A 15,468-nucleotide genomic window follows, 5' to 3' on the forward strand; every position below is an offset into this window, starting at 1 on the left:
TACAACACACACTACACACACACACACACACACACACACACACACACACTACACACACACACACACACACACACACACACACACACGCACGCACGCACGCACGCACGCACGCACGCACGCACGCACGCACACACATACACACACACACACACACACACACAGTTTATAAACTTTTATCTGTATAATAAAACAATAATATGTTGCTAATAATTTTAATGTTTTTGGCAGGTATCGATGTAGAACAGGTAACGATAGTAGTCAATTTCGATTTGCCGATGGATCAAAATCGGCAAGCCGATTGCGAAACATACTTACACAGAATCGGAAGAACGGGACGATTCGGCAAGTCAGGAATCGCCATTAATTTAATCGACTCGGATCACGCGATGGAATTGTGCCGGACTATAGAAAAACATTTTGGCAAGAAGATCCATTATCTCGATGCAGAAGATGCAGATGAAATCGAGAAAATCGGAGCCTAGGTTAATATGGCTTTTTATCATGGATATATCTAGGCTTTAATATACTATTTTTTAAAGCGGACTTCTCTTTGTATTTTGAATATAAAATGAGATATTTCTTTTCCAACTATATAACTGTACATTACAAAACCGCTCTACTGTCTTATATTTTTTCTTCCGCATCTATGTTTGGTATATTTAATTGGATCGAAATAAGATTTAAAATTGGAAATATTTTTATGTTGACTGCTCGCATACGCTGTTTATTCAATTAATTAAAAAATCTGTTTCACTTTAAATCTCGTTTGTTAAAGAAAAACTTGTGAAACACAAGTTTTTTTTCCAACTGTATAATTTTATTTATAATCAAAACGTACTCGATGTATAGTCAAGTACATCAAGTAAAACAATTCATGCATCAGGTTATGTTAAACATTTAAACAGGGATATTTCATGGGACATATATGTAATATAATAGGGAACCAACAGAAAAGCATAATATAAGAATATTTTTTTATTACGTCTGTCTCTTTAATCGCGCGAGATATGATTTGATCAGCCTGAATATCTTCTTAAATGTTTATAGTTTCAGAAAATAGCAGTTTTAAGCTCTACGAGCGCATTCTGAAAATATAAATGTCGATAAATGGATATTTAAGATGATCACGGTGGAATAAGTCTCGAATAAGATGGTAGCAAATGTAATAGCAAATTCCTTATATTGTAATTAAATATTATTTCGGCATATTTATATTAGTTTGAATAATTGTTTAAAAACGACAAACACAATATGATGTATACCATATATTTATATCTATTCTAATAAAAATTTTCGCTCTATCCTTATCAATCTTATTAATCATTTACTTTTATATACTTACCATAATCTATCTAGCAATGCTAAATGGAATGGAGAGATAAATTGTAATTTTAACACACATTTATTCAGACTGAAAATAAATTTAACAATTGCAAAATCATGAAAGCCTAAATAATTAATCTTCCACAATTAATATGCGCACATTCATTTTTACATTTGCATCTTTAATGAATATTATAACTAGGAAATAGTATAAAATGTTGAATAAACTACTCATTTTCATAACTATATTTATGAAACAATGTAAATCTGGAATATTGGGAATATAACGATGAATAGAATTCAAGAATTGTTACTGTTATAAATTGATTGAATTTATCAATTCATCGTAATTCTACATTCTGTATAAACACGTTAACAAGTTCGTCTCACATAGTGAATTTTTTACATTATTAAATGCATTTGAAATATTTACGTATGCATCGCATAAATTGAATGAAATAAATCGAGCGATCTCCGTATAGATTCATAACATTACAGATTCATAAAACAAAAAAAGTGGAAACGGCGTTTCATAAAAATAGCTTCATACTACACGAGTGATATTTTATCGCCTGTAATGTTTCGAAGTACAAATTGTATGAGATAGTACGGATATCTATTTATTCCGTTTGAACAGAATCTATGTTTAAAATTTTTTAAACAATATTAAATTATTTAAACAATATAGCATAGTACAATCGCGTTTCATTACAAACAAGAGTGTAACTCATGGACTGTCTTTATCTCAGTCTTTGTGTTTCACTTTTTACATCATGCCGCCCATACCACCCATTCCACCCATACCGCCCATACCGCCCATTGGTGGTTGGGGTTCCTCCTTAGGTATCTCGGTGACGACCGCTTCTGCCGTTGTCAACAATGATGCCACACCGGCAGCGTCCGTAAGTGCTGTTCGTACGACTTTTGTCGGATCGATGATGCCCTTTTCGATCATGTCGACGTACTCGTTCTTAAGGGCATCGTAGCCGAGTTTGCCCTCGCTTACTTTAGCAACTACCACGCTGGCGTCAACGCCGGCGTTCTGCGCGATCTGCAAGCATGGCATACGCAAAGCATTCGCTACGATCTTGATTCCAGTTTCTTGATCACCGTTCACAGCCTTAAGCTGTTGTAATATTGGTATGCATCTCAACAATGCGGTGCCACCTAAAAAATTAATGTTATATATATGTAAAAAATTAATGTTATATATATGTAAAAAATTAATGTTATATTTAATATATATTTAATAAATATTTATTTAATAAATATATATTTAATATATATTTAAGTATGCGAGCTACGCGAAAACAAGCTGATAAAAATAAAAATTCACCCCCAGGAACGATTCCTTCTTCGACAGCGGCGCGAGTAGCGTTGAGCGCATCATGTACACGATCTTTCTTTTCGTTAACTTCCACCTCACTGCTTCCGCCAACTCTCAAGACAGCGACGCCTGACGCTAATCTTGCCAGACGTTCTTGCAGCTTCTCTTTTTCATAATCGGATGTGGTGTTTTCAATTTGATCCCTGATTTGATCGGCTCTTCTATCGATATCAGACTTTTTTCCCTTGCCTTTTAAGATGAGAGTGTCGTCCTTTGTAATGATGACTTCTCCTACCTGGCCCAAGTCGCTTAGCTAGAGAAAAAAGTATTACATTCGTTAAAGTATGGCTGATGAATGCTAGACAACTAGTAGTAGAACAGTTGCCTAAAGTAATAAGTTTGGGTTTGATTCCCAATCCTGCCATTACTTAACTCTATTATTTAAGTAGAAAAGATTCTTCCATTATTAAAGAATTAGAAATTACATAAAAATTCTAAATTTAGATAAGGTCAAAGTTATTTGTGAAATCAGTTTTAACTGGAGTAATGTGATTCCGTACGAGAATGAAACTCAACAAGTTGGCAAGTTTCAAATTCAAATTCCAACTTTTATCCCATATGCCTAAATTTATAAAGTAAAAGTTTAATGGAGAGTTAAAATTATGAAAAAATATAAAAAAAATAAATAATCCTTTTTGAAAACAATAAAATGATACAATCAAACTATTATTAGATTGGATAAATACCTGAACATCTTCTAATTTGATTAGATTGGCATCATCACCGAACACAATGCCACCGGTGGATATCGCCATATCTTGAAGAGTGGCCTTCCTATTGTCACCAAAACCGGGAGCTTTAACTGCAGCTACTTGTAACCCAATTTTCAAACGATTAACAACGAGAGTCGATAAAGCTTCTCCATCCACATCCTCAGCGATTATGACAAGAGGTTTGCGTTGTGAATTCGCTAATTCCAAAGCGGGTATGATACTTTGTACGGAAGAGATCTTTTTCTCGCTAAAGAGAAGGAGCGCGTCTTGGAACTCGACTTTGGCTCCTTTACTGGAGTTGATGAAATATGGAGAAATGTAACCTCTGTCGAACTTCAGCCCCTCTATGACCTCAAGTTCGTCGATGAGTGTTTTGCCATCTTTCACAGTGATCACACCTTCCTTCCCGACCTTCTTCATAGCGTCCGAGATCAAGTCGCCGACAGCTTTGTCGCCGTTAGCGGATATTGTTGCTACTTGAGCGATTTCTTCGGGTGTTGTGACAGGTTTGCTCAGAGTTTTCAATTCATCTTTGACTTTGTCTACTGCTAACATTACACCTACAAAATCATAAATTGTTATGTTTAATGTTATCTCACAAAGAAATATTCATATTTTCATATTTCATAAAAATATTATGTATAGTAATGTATATAGATTGTTCCTTGATTTATCTCGAAGCTTAGATCAAAATTCAATATTTCTTGGATCCTCCAAGATATATATATATATATTTATTTCAAAAGTGAAAAAGATTAAGTACAAAAAATAAAGTTTCCCAGAAAAGAGGAAAAATTATTTTTGAAACTTATTAATTAATCAAGTAATATTAACAAAAAGAAAAATGTTTTTAATACGATTAAATGTTATTTTCGTTTCACTTTTAAAAAAATCCTTTCTGAATTGTGATATTTGACGATTTTTTTAAATTATTACTTTTTTGAATTAAAATATTTTAATGGATTTTTCATGAAATTAAAGCCGGCGGCACACAATTTTATTATTTATTTTCTTGCTCGATTATTAGTTGGATTAGATTCTTGTCACCTTATTGGTTGCGATGCTATCATTATCAGCCACAGTTAATATAGTGGCAAAATTTTAATCCAGCTAGCAATCCAGTAGGAAAACAACATATTGTGTCACCAGTTTTTTTTTTAAGTTAGTTCGCTTTCAATAATTGACATCAACAAAATATTATTAAAGATAGCCTACTCTGAGCAAATTTTTGTGACAATCAATATCCCAGGATAATTAAAAAAAAAACGTTGTCATTATCGACATTTGATATAAATTTTATATATATACATACATATATATATATATCTATGAATAAATTAGTATCGTATCAGTTCTTACTCTTATCGTCCAATTTCTTCACTTTCAGATAAGTTGCGGATAACGTTATTCAGGAGATATTTCCATTGTATTCTCTTGAATAAAATTATCTACAGATGAAGAAATTGGACGTTAGTCACTTAAATTTTAGAAGTCATGTGAACTCTCATGCGACATCTTTAACAATATCATCTTATGATCTAATTATCTTTAACAATATCATGTCGATGTAATTGATGACGATTATCTAACTATTTAAATTAATAATTAAAAAATCATGTTATTTGAAGTAAGAGAAAGATATAAAAATGAACTGTTTATTGTATAAATTGATATTCTTACCTCGTCTGATTTCTACGGGATTGGCACCTTTACTGATTTTTTCAAATCCTTCTTTAGCTATTGCTCTAGCTAATATGGTTGCAGTAGTGGTACCGTCTCCAGCTTCCTCATTGGTATTATTAGCTACATCCTGTACCAATTTAGCTCCGATATTTTGAAACTTGTCTTTTAGTTCAATGCCTTTTGCCACAGTCACGCCATCCTTTGTGATTTTTGGGCTTCCCCAGCTCTGCTCCAGAATAACGTTACGTCCTTTAGGACCCATCGTTACGGCAACGGCGTCTGCTAAAATATCTACACCTTGCAACATCAAGGCACGAACTTCAGCCCCAAAACGTACATCTTTGGCATAAGTACGTGCCTGCAACTGGCGCAGAGCGGCTCCTCTCAATACAGTAGGTAATCTATGCATCTATAAAAAAAAATACATAATGTATGTCAGTTAAGAATAATTTATTTTTTACTAATATGCTTAATATCCTAATTTCTGATGCAATTATTAATAACATTGGGTTCATCAACATTGAACACATCGAGTTCTCACAGATTCCCTATCTGCTATTATTTCAAACAAAAAGAAAAATACAAAAATCCTACATATACAAAAATCCTATACAGTGTATGTGTGTTTTTTTTATATACTTTTTTATGTAATACAAGAATAGACTAAACAACTACTCAGATCAATATAATTAATGGCATGCACAGCCAACGTTGCATTTTGTGAATGATAATAAAATGCAAATAAGAAATGATAATTCTAGATTTAGCTCTTTCATATTTCTCTGACGTTACTTGTAAATACGAATATTTCGCAATTTAACGAAACAATTTCGTTAAACACTAAAGAAATTGCATGAAGAGCGATTTATCACGAATAACCGAAATCAATAGTCCTCGATAGTGGGTTGCTTTATTCCGGAAATACGGTTATGTAAACGTCCCGCGTGGCGATTAAAGGTTAACGTTTAATAGAAATTATCACGGGATCTGACTAAAAATCATTTGATTAACCGCATACTTTCTTTCGCAAATTGATTGTGAAGAAAAGAATAAGTAATATTCCGCCGAATGATCGCGAAGAGATCGAGTGCGAACGATATACCCGGCCGGCTAAAAATTCGTTCCGGCGAAGTTTCTCGAATTTCCGGAGAAGCACGTGGCACGGATTCGCGGCTCAATCGCTTCACCTTCGATCCTTGGGGAAAATTCTCTGATGAACGGTCGATGAACGATGTTGGAAACTGAGAATGCTGAAAATCGATAACGGCGTGATCGAACCGCGTCCGTTGTCTTCGCTGATAAAAGACGAGTGGAATGAGCGTAGGATGAGAAGACGAAGAACGTGCGATATCACATGGATGTAGTGATCGGAGTCGGGGGGAGAGGGATTTTTCACGCATGCGCGACAGTGACTATCAGTAGCGTATCATATTGTATATGATTACCCTGGATTCTCGTGTAAACAACAATTCTTCCGAACGCTGCAAAGGATTTAACCGATTGATTGTTACATTAGAACTGATTAATTGCATTTGCTGTCCAGCAGAATTGACCAATCACAGTTGACACTTAATCGACCGATTAGATTAAGTGGAGTTGGTGATACCGGCCCAAAATGCCGTGTAAAGCCGTAAAGTTGTCACGTGATGTATGTTCTAGAAAATATGGCAACTCCGCGTAATTCCGTATGATGCAAATGATGCAATCGGCCGACCGTTGACGATCATCTTTTTTTTCCTTCTTCTATTATGCCATCTTTGCATAGATATTTGTGGAGATAATTATTTCAAGTTACAATTTCGATTAAGTTCATTCAGAAAAATGCAATAAAGAATTTCATTATAATATACCGCAAATACACAGAATCATTCTAAGTAATTCAGTAAGCCATATAATATATATTGTACATATAATTATAAGCTTATAATTAACTTAAGCTCCAAGCTGTAAGAAATTTAATTTTCATAATATTATACATCCTCGCCAAATTTACAAATAAGTATTAGGCAATTTTATATATAAGAATCAAGACAAACAATAAATCTATCTATCAGTGAATCTATACTGCTGACTCAGCAAATGAGAATTAAAATGGACTGAAATTTTTTTCTATCTGAATGTGTATTTTAAATAGCGAATATTTTTTTGGATTTAATTGGATTTAATTCGATTCAATTAGATTCAATTGGATGTAATTGGATTGAAAAACTGCATTTCCTATTAAAAATTTTAAATTGACCAATATTTACAATGTTGTGCACAGAAAAAGCTAATATTATTTTTAGATTGAAAGGCATAGAGATATGCTCCATGCAATTCCTATAAATGAATAAAAATGCATTCAGGATTGAAAAGCATTTATTTTAACATTCATGAATCAATTTCTGAAAATCTGAATCCATTTCAATTCATTTCAATCCATTCTCGTTTGCTGGGCTTTAAAGCAATAAAAGAATGTGCTCAATTTTAGATATTCGGATGTACAAAGTAATCTCTGAAATTTTTATAATTTTGGTATTGACTTTTAAATGTGATACAACATTCTTAAGATTAAAGATGTCTATGTCCTGAGAAAATATTCCTACAATTCCCCAGCAAACGAGAATGGATTGAAATGAATTCAGATTATCAGAAATATTGATTGATGAATGTTAAAATGAGTGCTTTTCAATCCTGAATATTTTTATTCATTTACAGGAATTGCATGAAGCATATCTTTTTATGCCTTTCAATCTAAAAATAATGTTAACTTTTTTTATGCATTGTGAATTTAAAATTATGAATAGGAAATGTAATTTTTCAATCCAATTGCATTCAATTGAATCTAATTGAATCTAATTGAATCCAATAAATTGAAAAAAAGTATTCGCTATTTAAAATACGCATTCAGATAGAAAAAAATTTCAATCCATTTTAATTCCATCCATTTCATTCTCGTTTGCTGGGTTCCTAAGACATCCCTCGAATAGTGTACTAGATAATGGCTGTATTTTCACGTGTCACGACTTCGCGTTATATAACTGCTCAGACGCTCTTTTTTTCGTGGTCATAATCAATTCACGATAACTATGGCGTAGAGGGGAAGGAAGGTGTTAGCAACCGCGGAGAGGAACCTTCGAGAATATCGCGTTGTGCGCGTGCGCGTACTGCTCCGTTTCGCCGTTTCGGTTTCACTGCCGGTCTGCTCGCGGTTCAGGACTCGAGTTCATCAGGCTTAGGTTACACAACGTGCACGAATTCACGAGTGCGTGTTCGTCGCCGGTTTTGTACTTCGATCGACTCAGTGATTGTGAAGAGATCGTGATCATGGTGAGTTATTTATTGTTGTATATAGATCTCTATAGACCGTTGTAAAAAAAGGGAAGCCTTCTTTTTCGCGGGGAAAATCCACGTGGCATAGGATACGCTGTTCCGTGGTTATTTTCCGATAATCCTTACAAATAGTTTGGTATTTGCACAGCAGTGCTTCTTACTCGCATGTTGTGTTATCTCCGAAGTCACCGTTCGAAAACAAATCGGAAGATGTTGCACCGTTTTCCTTCGTGTATCCGATCACTTCTCGAAGCGAATTGCTTTTGTTTAAGTTTGTCGAGATAAACCGATATCTCGACTGTAATTGTATCCTTGTCGTTTGTTCATAGGTAATTCGTAATAATTCGTTAATCTTTACACGAAGTAATTGAATATGCAGGTATCTCGTAACTTTTGTTATAAGAGAAATTCCATTTGCAACTTTCGTCATCATACATTTCTTTTTTGTCAAATTTCGTTATTGTCTTAAATTCACGACAAAGTTGAAGATGATGGTTAAGTACACAAGTCAATGTGGTTGAATTAAATTTAATCACAAATTTTGTAAATGTAATTGTTAATTAAGTCCAAATTGATTAACTTTTGCTATAAGAGAAATTCCATTGATGACTTTCGTCATCATACATTTCTTTTTTTGTCAAATTTTAGTACTCTTATATCTATGAAAAAGTGAGGATGATTAAGTTACATGTAAGTCAATGTAGTCGAATTAAATTTAATCATAAATTTTATAAATTTAGTTAGTTAATTAAGTCAAAATTGACTAACAGATTAATTACCTTGTTCTTGATATATTAACACCTGAAGTTGAAATAATATATTATATTAGTAATTATAAATATTTATATATTTTCAGGCTGCTGCCAATGCTGTGAAAAGGCTGATTCCTCTCTTTGACAGAGTTCTCATACAAAGAGCCGAGGCTATTACCAAAACGAAAGGTGGTATTGTACTGCCAGAGAAAGCTCAAGCAAAAGTCTTGCGAGGCACAGTTGTGGCCACAGGCCCTGGAGCGAGAAATGATGTGTGTACAAAGAAATAATGTGTATCATATTTTTTATAGATATTTCTCTAAATTATCTGTTAATAATTATATTATCTTTTTCTTTGTCATCAGAAAGGAGAACATGTGCCTTTAAGCATTAAGATCGGAGATGTTGTGTTACTTCCTGAATATGGCGGTACAAAGGTTGAGCTTGAAGACAACAAGGAATACCACTTGTTCCGCGAGTCGGATATATTAGCCAAAGTAGAAGTTTAATTCGTTGAATTTAAGTTTCCAGTAAATGCTACAAGGTGTTTTTCTAGAACTTCATTAACTAACAGCAAAAAAATATGTATACACAGAGTTTTACATATGTAATTAAAAGTTCTGTTTAACTTGATAAAAACACCTATTTTTTTTATTGCTGCTAAAATGCTAATGTTTCTTATTGTACATAAAGTTTTTCCAATAAAATAAAGCATTTGTCTATTATATTTATTTTGTTACTATTGTATGTACACAATTTCACATATTAATTATTTGAATACGAGCACTTTACAATTATAAGACAGTTAATTATTATCGATAATTTTCAGACAGAATTTTAAATGTCCAATTTTTATGACTCTAGAATTGATCTTAGATTGATCTTAGAAATTATATATTAATGAGAAAATACCACAGAATTATATATTAACATTCATATATTTAAAAAAAATATTCATATGGTTTACATTGAATAAAATTATTCAGTTATTTTAATTTAATACCTTTCTTCACACCTGCTTTGATACCCGAGATCTCACCTGCATAACGAGTCAATTCCTTTCTTACTTCTCTCACCTGTAAGAAATAATTTTTTAAAATTTCGTATAAAATATATTCGAAGAGCTCTTGTGTATGTCAGTAACAATAGTAAACATTTTATCTTTATGCTTTATACATACCGCGCCCTTTCTGCGAATTATGGCTTTACGATATTTGTTTCTGTGTTTCACTCGCGGATTGCGTAGTTCTTTCTTGCGGTAAGGTGTGAGACCTCTATTCTTCGCCATTTGATACGTTATCGCTCTCTTGGCATCTTCTTCGTTCATATTATTCAGAATGGTATCATCTTTTTCATCAGATACAGATTCGTCATTGTACTTTTCTTCAATATCTACATCTTCATCTATGCTTGTTTCTTCATCTGTACTATTAGATAATAATTTCTCTTGTATTACTGCTTTTCTTTTATTTATCAGTTTAGTCAAGTTGGTAAGTCTTGGAATCTTTTTACTACTTTGTACTAGAGAACCATCTGATATACTATAAAGAGGTCGACCTTCCTTAACTGCTTTCAGTATCTCTGTCACTTGCTCTAACAAATCTCCCTGCTCTGATTGCAATTCGTCGAGCAGTTGACGATATTGCTCCAGACGTTTCACAACTGGATGCGTTTTTATTGGCAGTTCCTTCATTTTCAGCATCAAACAAAATGAAATATTTGTGCAATAATTTAATATAACTTCATACTTAGTTCTGATAAAAGTTACTGCATTGCATTCAGGACATGTTCCATCTTTGACCAATTCAAGAAAGGGTGCTAAAATATCCTTTGCTTCCAACATGCATTCTGTAATAAAAGCAATTATTTATTCAATGCAATAAATACTTTTAATGGTATCATTAATACTTTTGTTATGATTATATAATAGCATACAAAAAATATAGTTTTATTCATGATAAAAAAATATTGATTTTGAAAGTTTAATTCATTAATTAAAATTAATTAGATCAAATCACTATTATTATAAATGATAATTACCACAATTAATTAGTAATACAACAATAAATTAGTAATAAAATGTGTCTTAAATAATATCGTTATGAAATACCTTTAAAAGTATTGATCATAATCATAAAAGATTCCTTGTCAGACACTTGTTTTTTGTCCTCTTGAACAACTGTGCTGTCTTCTATAATTTCAGTTACCTTGTTTTTATTCAAATTTGAACCATCAAGAGTTAAATGCTGTCCCATTGCTCTTAAATGTAGTCTTTTTCCTTCTTCTTCTTCCATTTCTGCATTAATCAAATCTTTTTGAGGCGCTGATGCATAATCTGTGTATTTAAAATCTGATGAGTAAAAAGCTTTTGCTTTGCTGCCCCAAGCTCTGTCGTTTGGCATATCATAATCTTCTTGTATCCCTTCGATGTCAGATTCCATTGAATCTTGTTGATCGTCTGATTCTTCCTCATTGTCATTCTTTAGACCAAGAACTTCATCGTCACTATCAAAATTTTCAATAGTATGCTGTTTTCTTACTTTTTCTAACAATTTCTTTTCAATTTCTGTATATTCTTCTTCTGAATCTGTTACATCATTCATATCCACATCTTCAATATCGTTTTCCATATCATCAGTGTCTTCCTTAACGAGAGATTTCCTTGTTCTAATGGATAGAAATAAATTCATAAATAAGAATATTTTACTTTTATAAAATAGTATAGAATGAACATACACACAATCAAAATTAAAAAATTCTGGAGTACATTTCAAAATATCTTCTCTGAAGAAAATTTTATTCCAAAAATATTACTCTAAACATGTAATATGTAACATATTATTTATTTTGGAATGTAGCTTGATGTATAAAATTTTCGAAATATAAATATTGAAAATTGATCTAACACATCACTTATTCTAATTATTATATATTAATCTCTTACTCTTTCAAATGGAATTGCTTAATTAATATTATATTCAACTTTTATTATTATAATTAAATTAATCAAACTTTATTCAAAGATATTATATATAGTCATCTTTTTTAATTTAATCTTCATTGATACATTTTTTAGCTGTTACCTTTTTTTGCGAGCCATATTTGCAAATATTTGATATAAAAATGCTTCGAAGAAATAAGTATTTTCTAACAATTTGTTTTTCGTCGATAAATGTAATTCATCTCCTTCCACGAGTTCACTCCATGGAGTATGGCCAGAAACTTGCCACCTGGTGGCAGCACTGCGGCCGAATTCTCTATCCACTCTCGTATCTAAAATCCTTAGAGCCCTGCGAAAAAGCAGTTACAGGGATAAATTGTCAGATTTTTTATATGCAAGCAAAAGAGTTTAGCCGAGGAGTGTTTTAAAATAAAATGCATATCTAGCTAACAGAAAATTTTTCTTGAGAAAGAATCTGCTTATAATGGCTTATATGATTTAGGAATGGTGGGAGGGCAATAAAACACACTGTAATTAATGTCTTGCCGGGGGTTTTCACAAGGGCATTCATTTATGGCAACAATATTTTTGCAATTTACAAGTTCTTATTTAAGTAGTAATTAATAACCCAGCAAACGAAAATGAATTGAAATGAATTGAAATGGATTTAGATTTTCAGAAATATTGATTCACGAATGTTAAAAATAATATTAGCTATGCACACAAACACAATGTGTGAATTCAAACTGTTCAATTCAAAATTTTGAATAGGAAATGCAGTTTTTCAATCCAATTGCATCCAATTGAATCTAATTGAATCCAATTGAATTCACAAAAAAGTATTTGCTATTTAAATTACGCATTCGAAAAAAATTTCAGTCCATTTTAATCCATTCTCGTTTGCTGAGAAGTGACTACATTTACATGTCACCCTTAATCAGATTTAATAACATCTATAGTTATGAAACTGGCCAATCACAGCTGTTCCATTCTTCTGAGGAGCAGCTATGATCGGCCAATTTCATAACTACAATACAGATGTTATTAAACCCGATTAAGAGTATAAATGTAGTCACTTACACTACAACTTATATAACAAATTTATATTTTTTACAATATTTTTGAAGTAAGAAATTAACAGCGACATAGAAATAAAAGCATTTTTCGAAAACATTATTTAATACGTGACATGATCTATATTTAATGTTACAAAGTCTATTAGCGGTCAGAGAGTCGTAATAATATTATGAGCTGGTTTTTTCTTTTTCTACGTCTTCTAACTGGTTGTAGAGCAACGATGCGCAAGTAGCTCAATTCCCGCTCTCTTCGGTGTTCCTCGATATCAATCTTGTTTAGGAGATAAGGACCGCTAGCCGTCATACTGATTGCTCCGAATGGCGCTAGAAATACTATAGTAATTACGGATATCCTCACCACATCGAGAGCTAATTCTATTTTCGTGGGATCGTCTTCTTTTCTAGCACGTTCAAATGCCATCGGCGCTAACGCTGCCTAATTTTCGAAATATCAACATTCATCGAATTATTAATTTTAATAAATTTTTGATAGAGAATTAATTGCACAGAAATCCAGCAAATGAGAATAGATTAAAATGGATTGAAATTTTTTTCTATCCGAATGTGTATTTTAAATAGCGAATATTTTTTTCTGAATTTAATTGGATTCAATTAGATTCAATTGGATGCAATTGGATTGAAAAATTACATTTCCTATTCAAAATTTTGAATTGAATAGTATTCACAATGTGTGTGTTGTGCACAGAAAAAGCTAATATTATTTTTAGATTGAAAAGCATAGAGATATACTCCATATAATTCTTATAAATGAATAAAAATGCATTCAGGATTGAAAAACATTCATTTTTAACATTCGTGAATCAATATTTCTGAAAATCTGAATCCATTTCAATTTATTTCTATCCATTCTCGTTTACTGGGAAGAATGGTCTTACTGAAGTGTTTAAAACTTTAGCTCATTATAAATCTATAACAAGAATTATATGTTAGATATGATTATCTATTAAGTAATTATTATTAGACACTCAGACTGATTGTTAAAATGACACAATTTTTTACAGCATTATCATCATGTTCGAGCATTCTGTATAATAATTATATTGATGGCTCAATATATTTATTTTCATGGATTTGTAGCTGGCTTAATTTTTACTTCAACAAAACCGTTATTTCACATGGAAATGGAAAAAAAACTCTTTACCTGCACAGTTCCTTTTGGTACCCAGGCTATGGCGATGAAGAGTCGTTCTTTCCATGTAAAAGGCATTCGAATCGTTGTTAAAAAGGTAGTAGTACTGCGCACCTAAACTTAGAAAATTGTATGAAAGTTTTTACATTGTTAAGTATATTTATTTATGAGATAGATAATTTGATAAAAAAACATTATTATTACGAAAAAATTAACTTTCAAGTTTTATTTTGAACTAAAATCAAATAAAACATAGTTACATTCTAATTTTTTACTTGCACTCAACACTATGTGAAGTTAATCCTCTCTCCCCCCTCCCCAATAAAGGATATGATCACCCTAGTGGGCATAAAAACAGCAATAAATTCAAACATTTTTTTTAGTTTAAAAAATAATTTAACATAAAATCAAATTAAAGTACTGATTAGTACATATATTAAAGTCCACAAAAAAATTTTTTTACATCTAAAATGGAGGCACTATTAGTTTTTCTCAAAACAATTTTTCAAATTGACTCGACAAATAACTTGAATAATTTTTATCCGAATGGGTTCAAATTTTAATTGCAACTTCTTAGACACATTCCGCAGAGAAGTACATAGGGATTTTTCGATAAACATTTTTATAAACAGGATTTTTATTTTATAAACAGTTTTTCATAAAATTAAAAAAAATGCAAGTATGATTTCAAATACCTGCCATTTTTGAAAATATTTTCAATATTTTCACAAACCCCTATGTACTTCTTTAGGTATTTTAATGTACATTAAAAAAAAATTTTTTTTGCTTTAGGTCAAAATTTGTGAATGCTGAAAGATGTAAAACCCCGGACCATCTCCAAAAAAAAACGTACTAGATTCTGTCATTGGTTGCCGCCATTTGGATGCAAAAAATACAAAAAAAATTTTTTGTGGACTTTAATATATGCACTAACTAGTGCTTTAATTTGATTTTATATTGAATTATTTTTTTTTCTAAAAAAATTTTGAATTTATTGCTGTTTTTATGCTCTAGAGTAATATTATCCCTTAAAAAATCCAAAATCTTTTTGCATTTGTCCCCGCTCTAATTTAAGAGAGAGAGAGAGAGAGAGAGAGAGAGAGAGAGAGAGAGTAGTTATTATATATATAT

At 31.8% G+C, this 15,468-nt stretch overlaps 5 protein-coding genes across 5 annotated transcripts in view; 2 read left to right on the forward strand and 3 right to left on the reverse strand.

Annotated features, from left to right (window-relative positions):
* LOC105620113 (DEAD-box helicase Dbp80) overlaps positions 1-482 on the forward strand; it is a 4,498-nt gene extending 4,016 nt beyond the window's left edge. The window contains exon 8 of the mRNA XM_012201620.1: positions 229-482. Within this exon, the coding sequence (XP_012057010.1) occupies positions 229-482 (254 nt within the window). The remainder of the gene's footprint in view (positions 1-228) is intronic.
* Positions 483-2,089: 1,607 nt separating this feature from the next.
* LOC105620115 (60 kDa heat shock protein, mitochondrial-like) lies at positions 2,090-5,515 on the reverse strand. The gene is made up of 4 exons (XM_012201621.1): positions 5,104-5,515; positions 3,397-3,983; positions 2,660-2,963; positions 2,090-2,490 (listed from the first exon to the last, which is right to left on the reverse strand). Exons 1-4 carry the CDS (start codon positions 5,513-5,515, stop codon positions 2,090-2,092), a joined length of 1,704 nt encoding a protein of 567 aa, XP_012057011.1.
* A 2,571-nt stretch (positions 5,516-8,086) lies between these two features.
* Positions 8,087-9,679, forward strand: LOC105620159 (10 kDa heat shock protein, mitochondrial-like). The gene is given in 5 exon segments (XM_012201664.1): positions 8,087-8,092; positions 8,184-8,267; positions 8,269-8,415; positions 9,275-9,442; positions 9,536-9,679. Coding segments are annotated over 5 exon segments (549 nt in total).
* A 477-nt stretch (positions 9,680-10,156) lies between these two features.
* Positions 10,157-12,270, reverse strand: LOC105620116 (something about silencing protein 10). Its single transcript, XM_012201622.1, has 4 exons — positions 12,254-12,270; positions 11,281-11,837; positions 10,351-11,018; positions 10,157-10,246 (listed from the first exon to the last, which is right to left on the reverse strand). The coding sequence occupies exons 1-4, from the start codon at positions 12,268-12,270 to the stop codon at positions 10,157-10,159; spliced, it is 1,332 nt and encodes a 443-aa protein (XP_012057012.1).
* Positions 12,271-13,070: 800 nt separating this feature from the next.
* Positions 13,071-15,468, reverse strand: part of LOC105620160 (sodium/hydrogen exchanger 9B1-like) — a 9,461-nt gene continuing 7,063 nt past the window's right edge. The window contains exons 6-8 of the mRNA XM_012201665.1: positions 14,350-14,451; positions 13,383-13,623; positions 13,071-13,138 (exon numbers count right to left, since the gene is read on the reverse strand). Coding sequence (XP_012057055.1) covers positions 13,071-13,138; positions 13,383-13,623; positions 14,350-14,451 — 411 coding nt within the window. The remainder of the gene's footprint in view (positions 13,139-13,382; positions 13,624-14,349; positions 14,452-15,468) is intronic.

Source organism: Atta cephalotes (assembly GCF_000143395.1).
Source record: "Atta cephalotes unplaced genomic scaffold scaffold00024, whole genome shotgun sequence".
Classification (NCBI taxonomy): domain Eukaryota; kingdom Metazoa; phylum Arthropoda; class Insecta; order Hymenoptera; family Formicidae; genus Atta; species Atta cephalotes.

Bases quoted from the DNA above. Each gene is read 5' to 3' on its own strand.
- LOC105620115 (XM_012201621.1), bottom strand. From the start codon at position 5,515: ATGCATAGATTACCTACTGTATTGAGAGGAGCCGCTCTGCGCCAGTTG. The intron at 2,964-3,396 runs GTATTTATCCAA...TTTTTTCTCTAG, and splicing joins TCAAATTAGAAGATGTTCAG to CTAAGCGACTTGGGCCAGGT. The intron at 2,491-2,659 runs GTGAATTTTTAT...TTAATTTTTTAG, and splicing joins AGAAGGAATCGTTCCTGGGG to GTGGCACCGCATTGTTGAGA.
- LOC105620116 (XM_012201622.1), bottom strand. The intron at 11,019-11,280 runs GTATTTCATAAC...CTTTTATTACAG, and splicing joins TATGATCAATACTTTTAAAG to AATGCATGTTGGAAGCAAAG. The intron at 10,247-10,350 runs GTATGTATAAAG...TATTTCTTACAG, and splicing joins TAATTCGCAGAAAGGGCGCG to GTGAGAGAAGTAAGAAAGGA.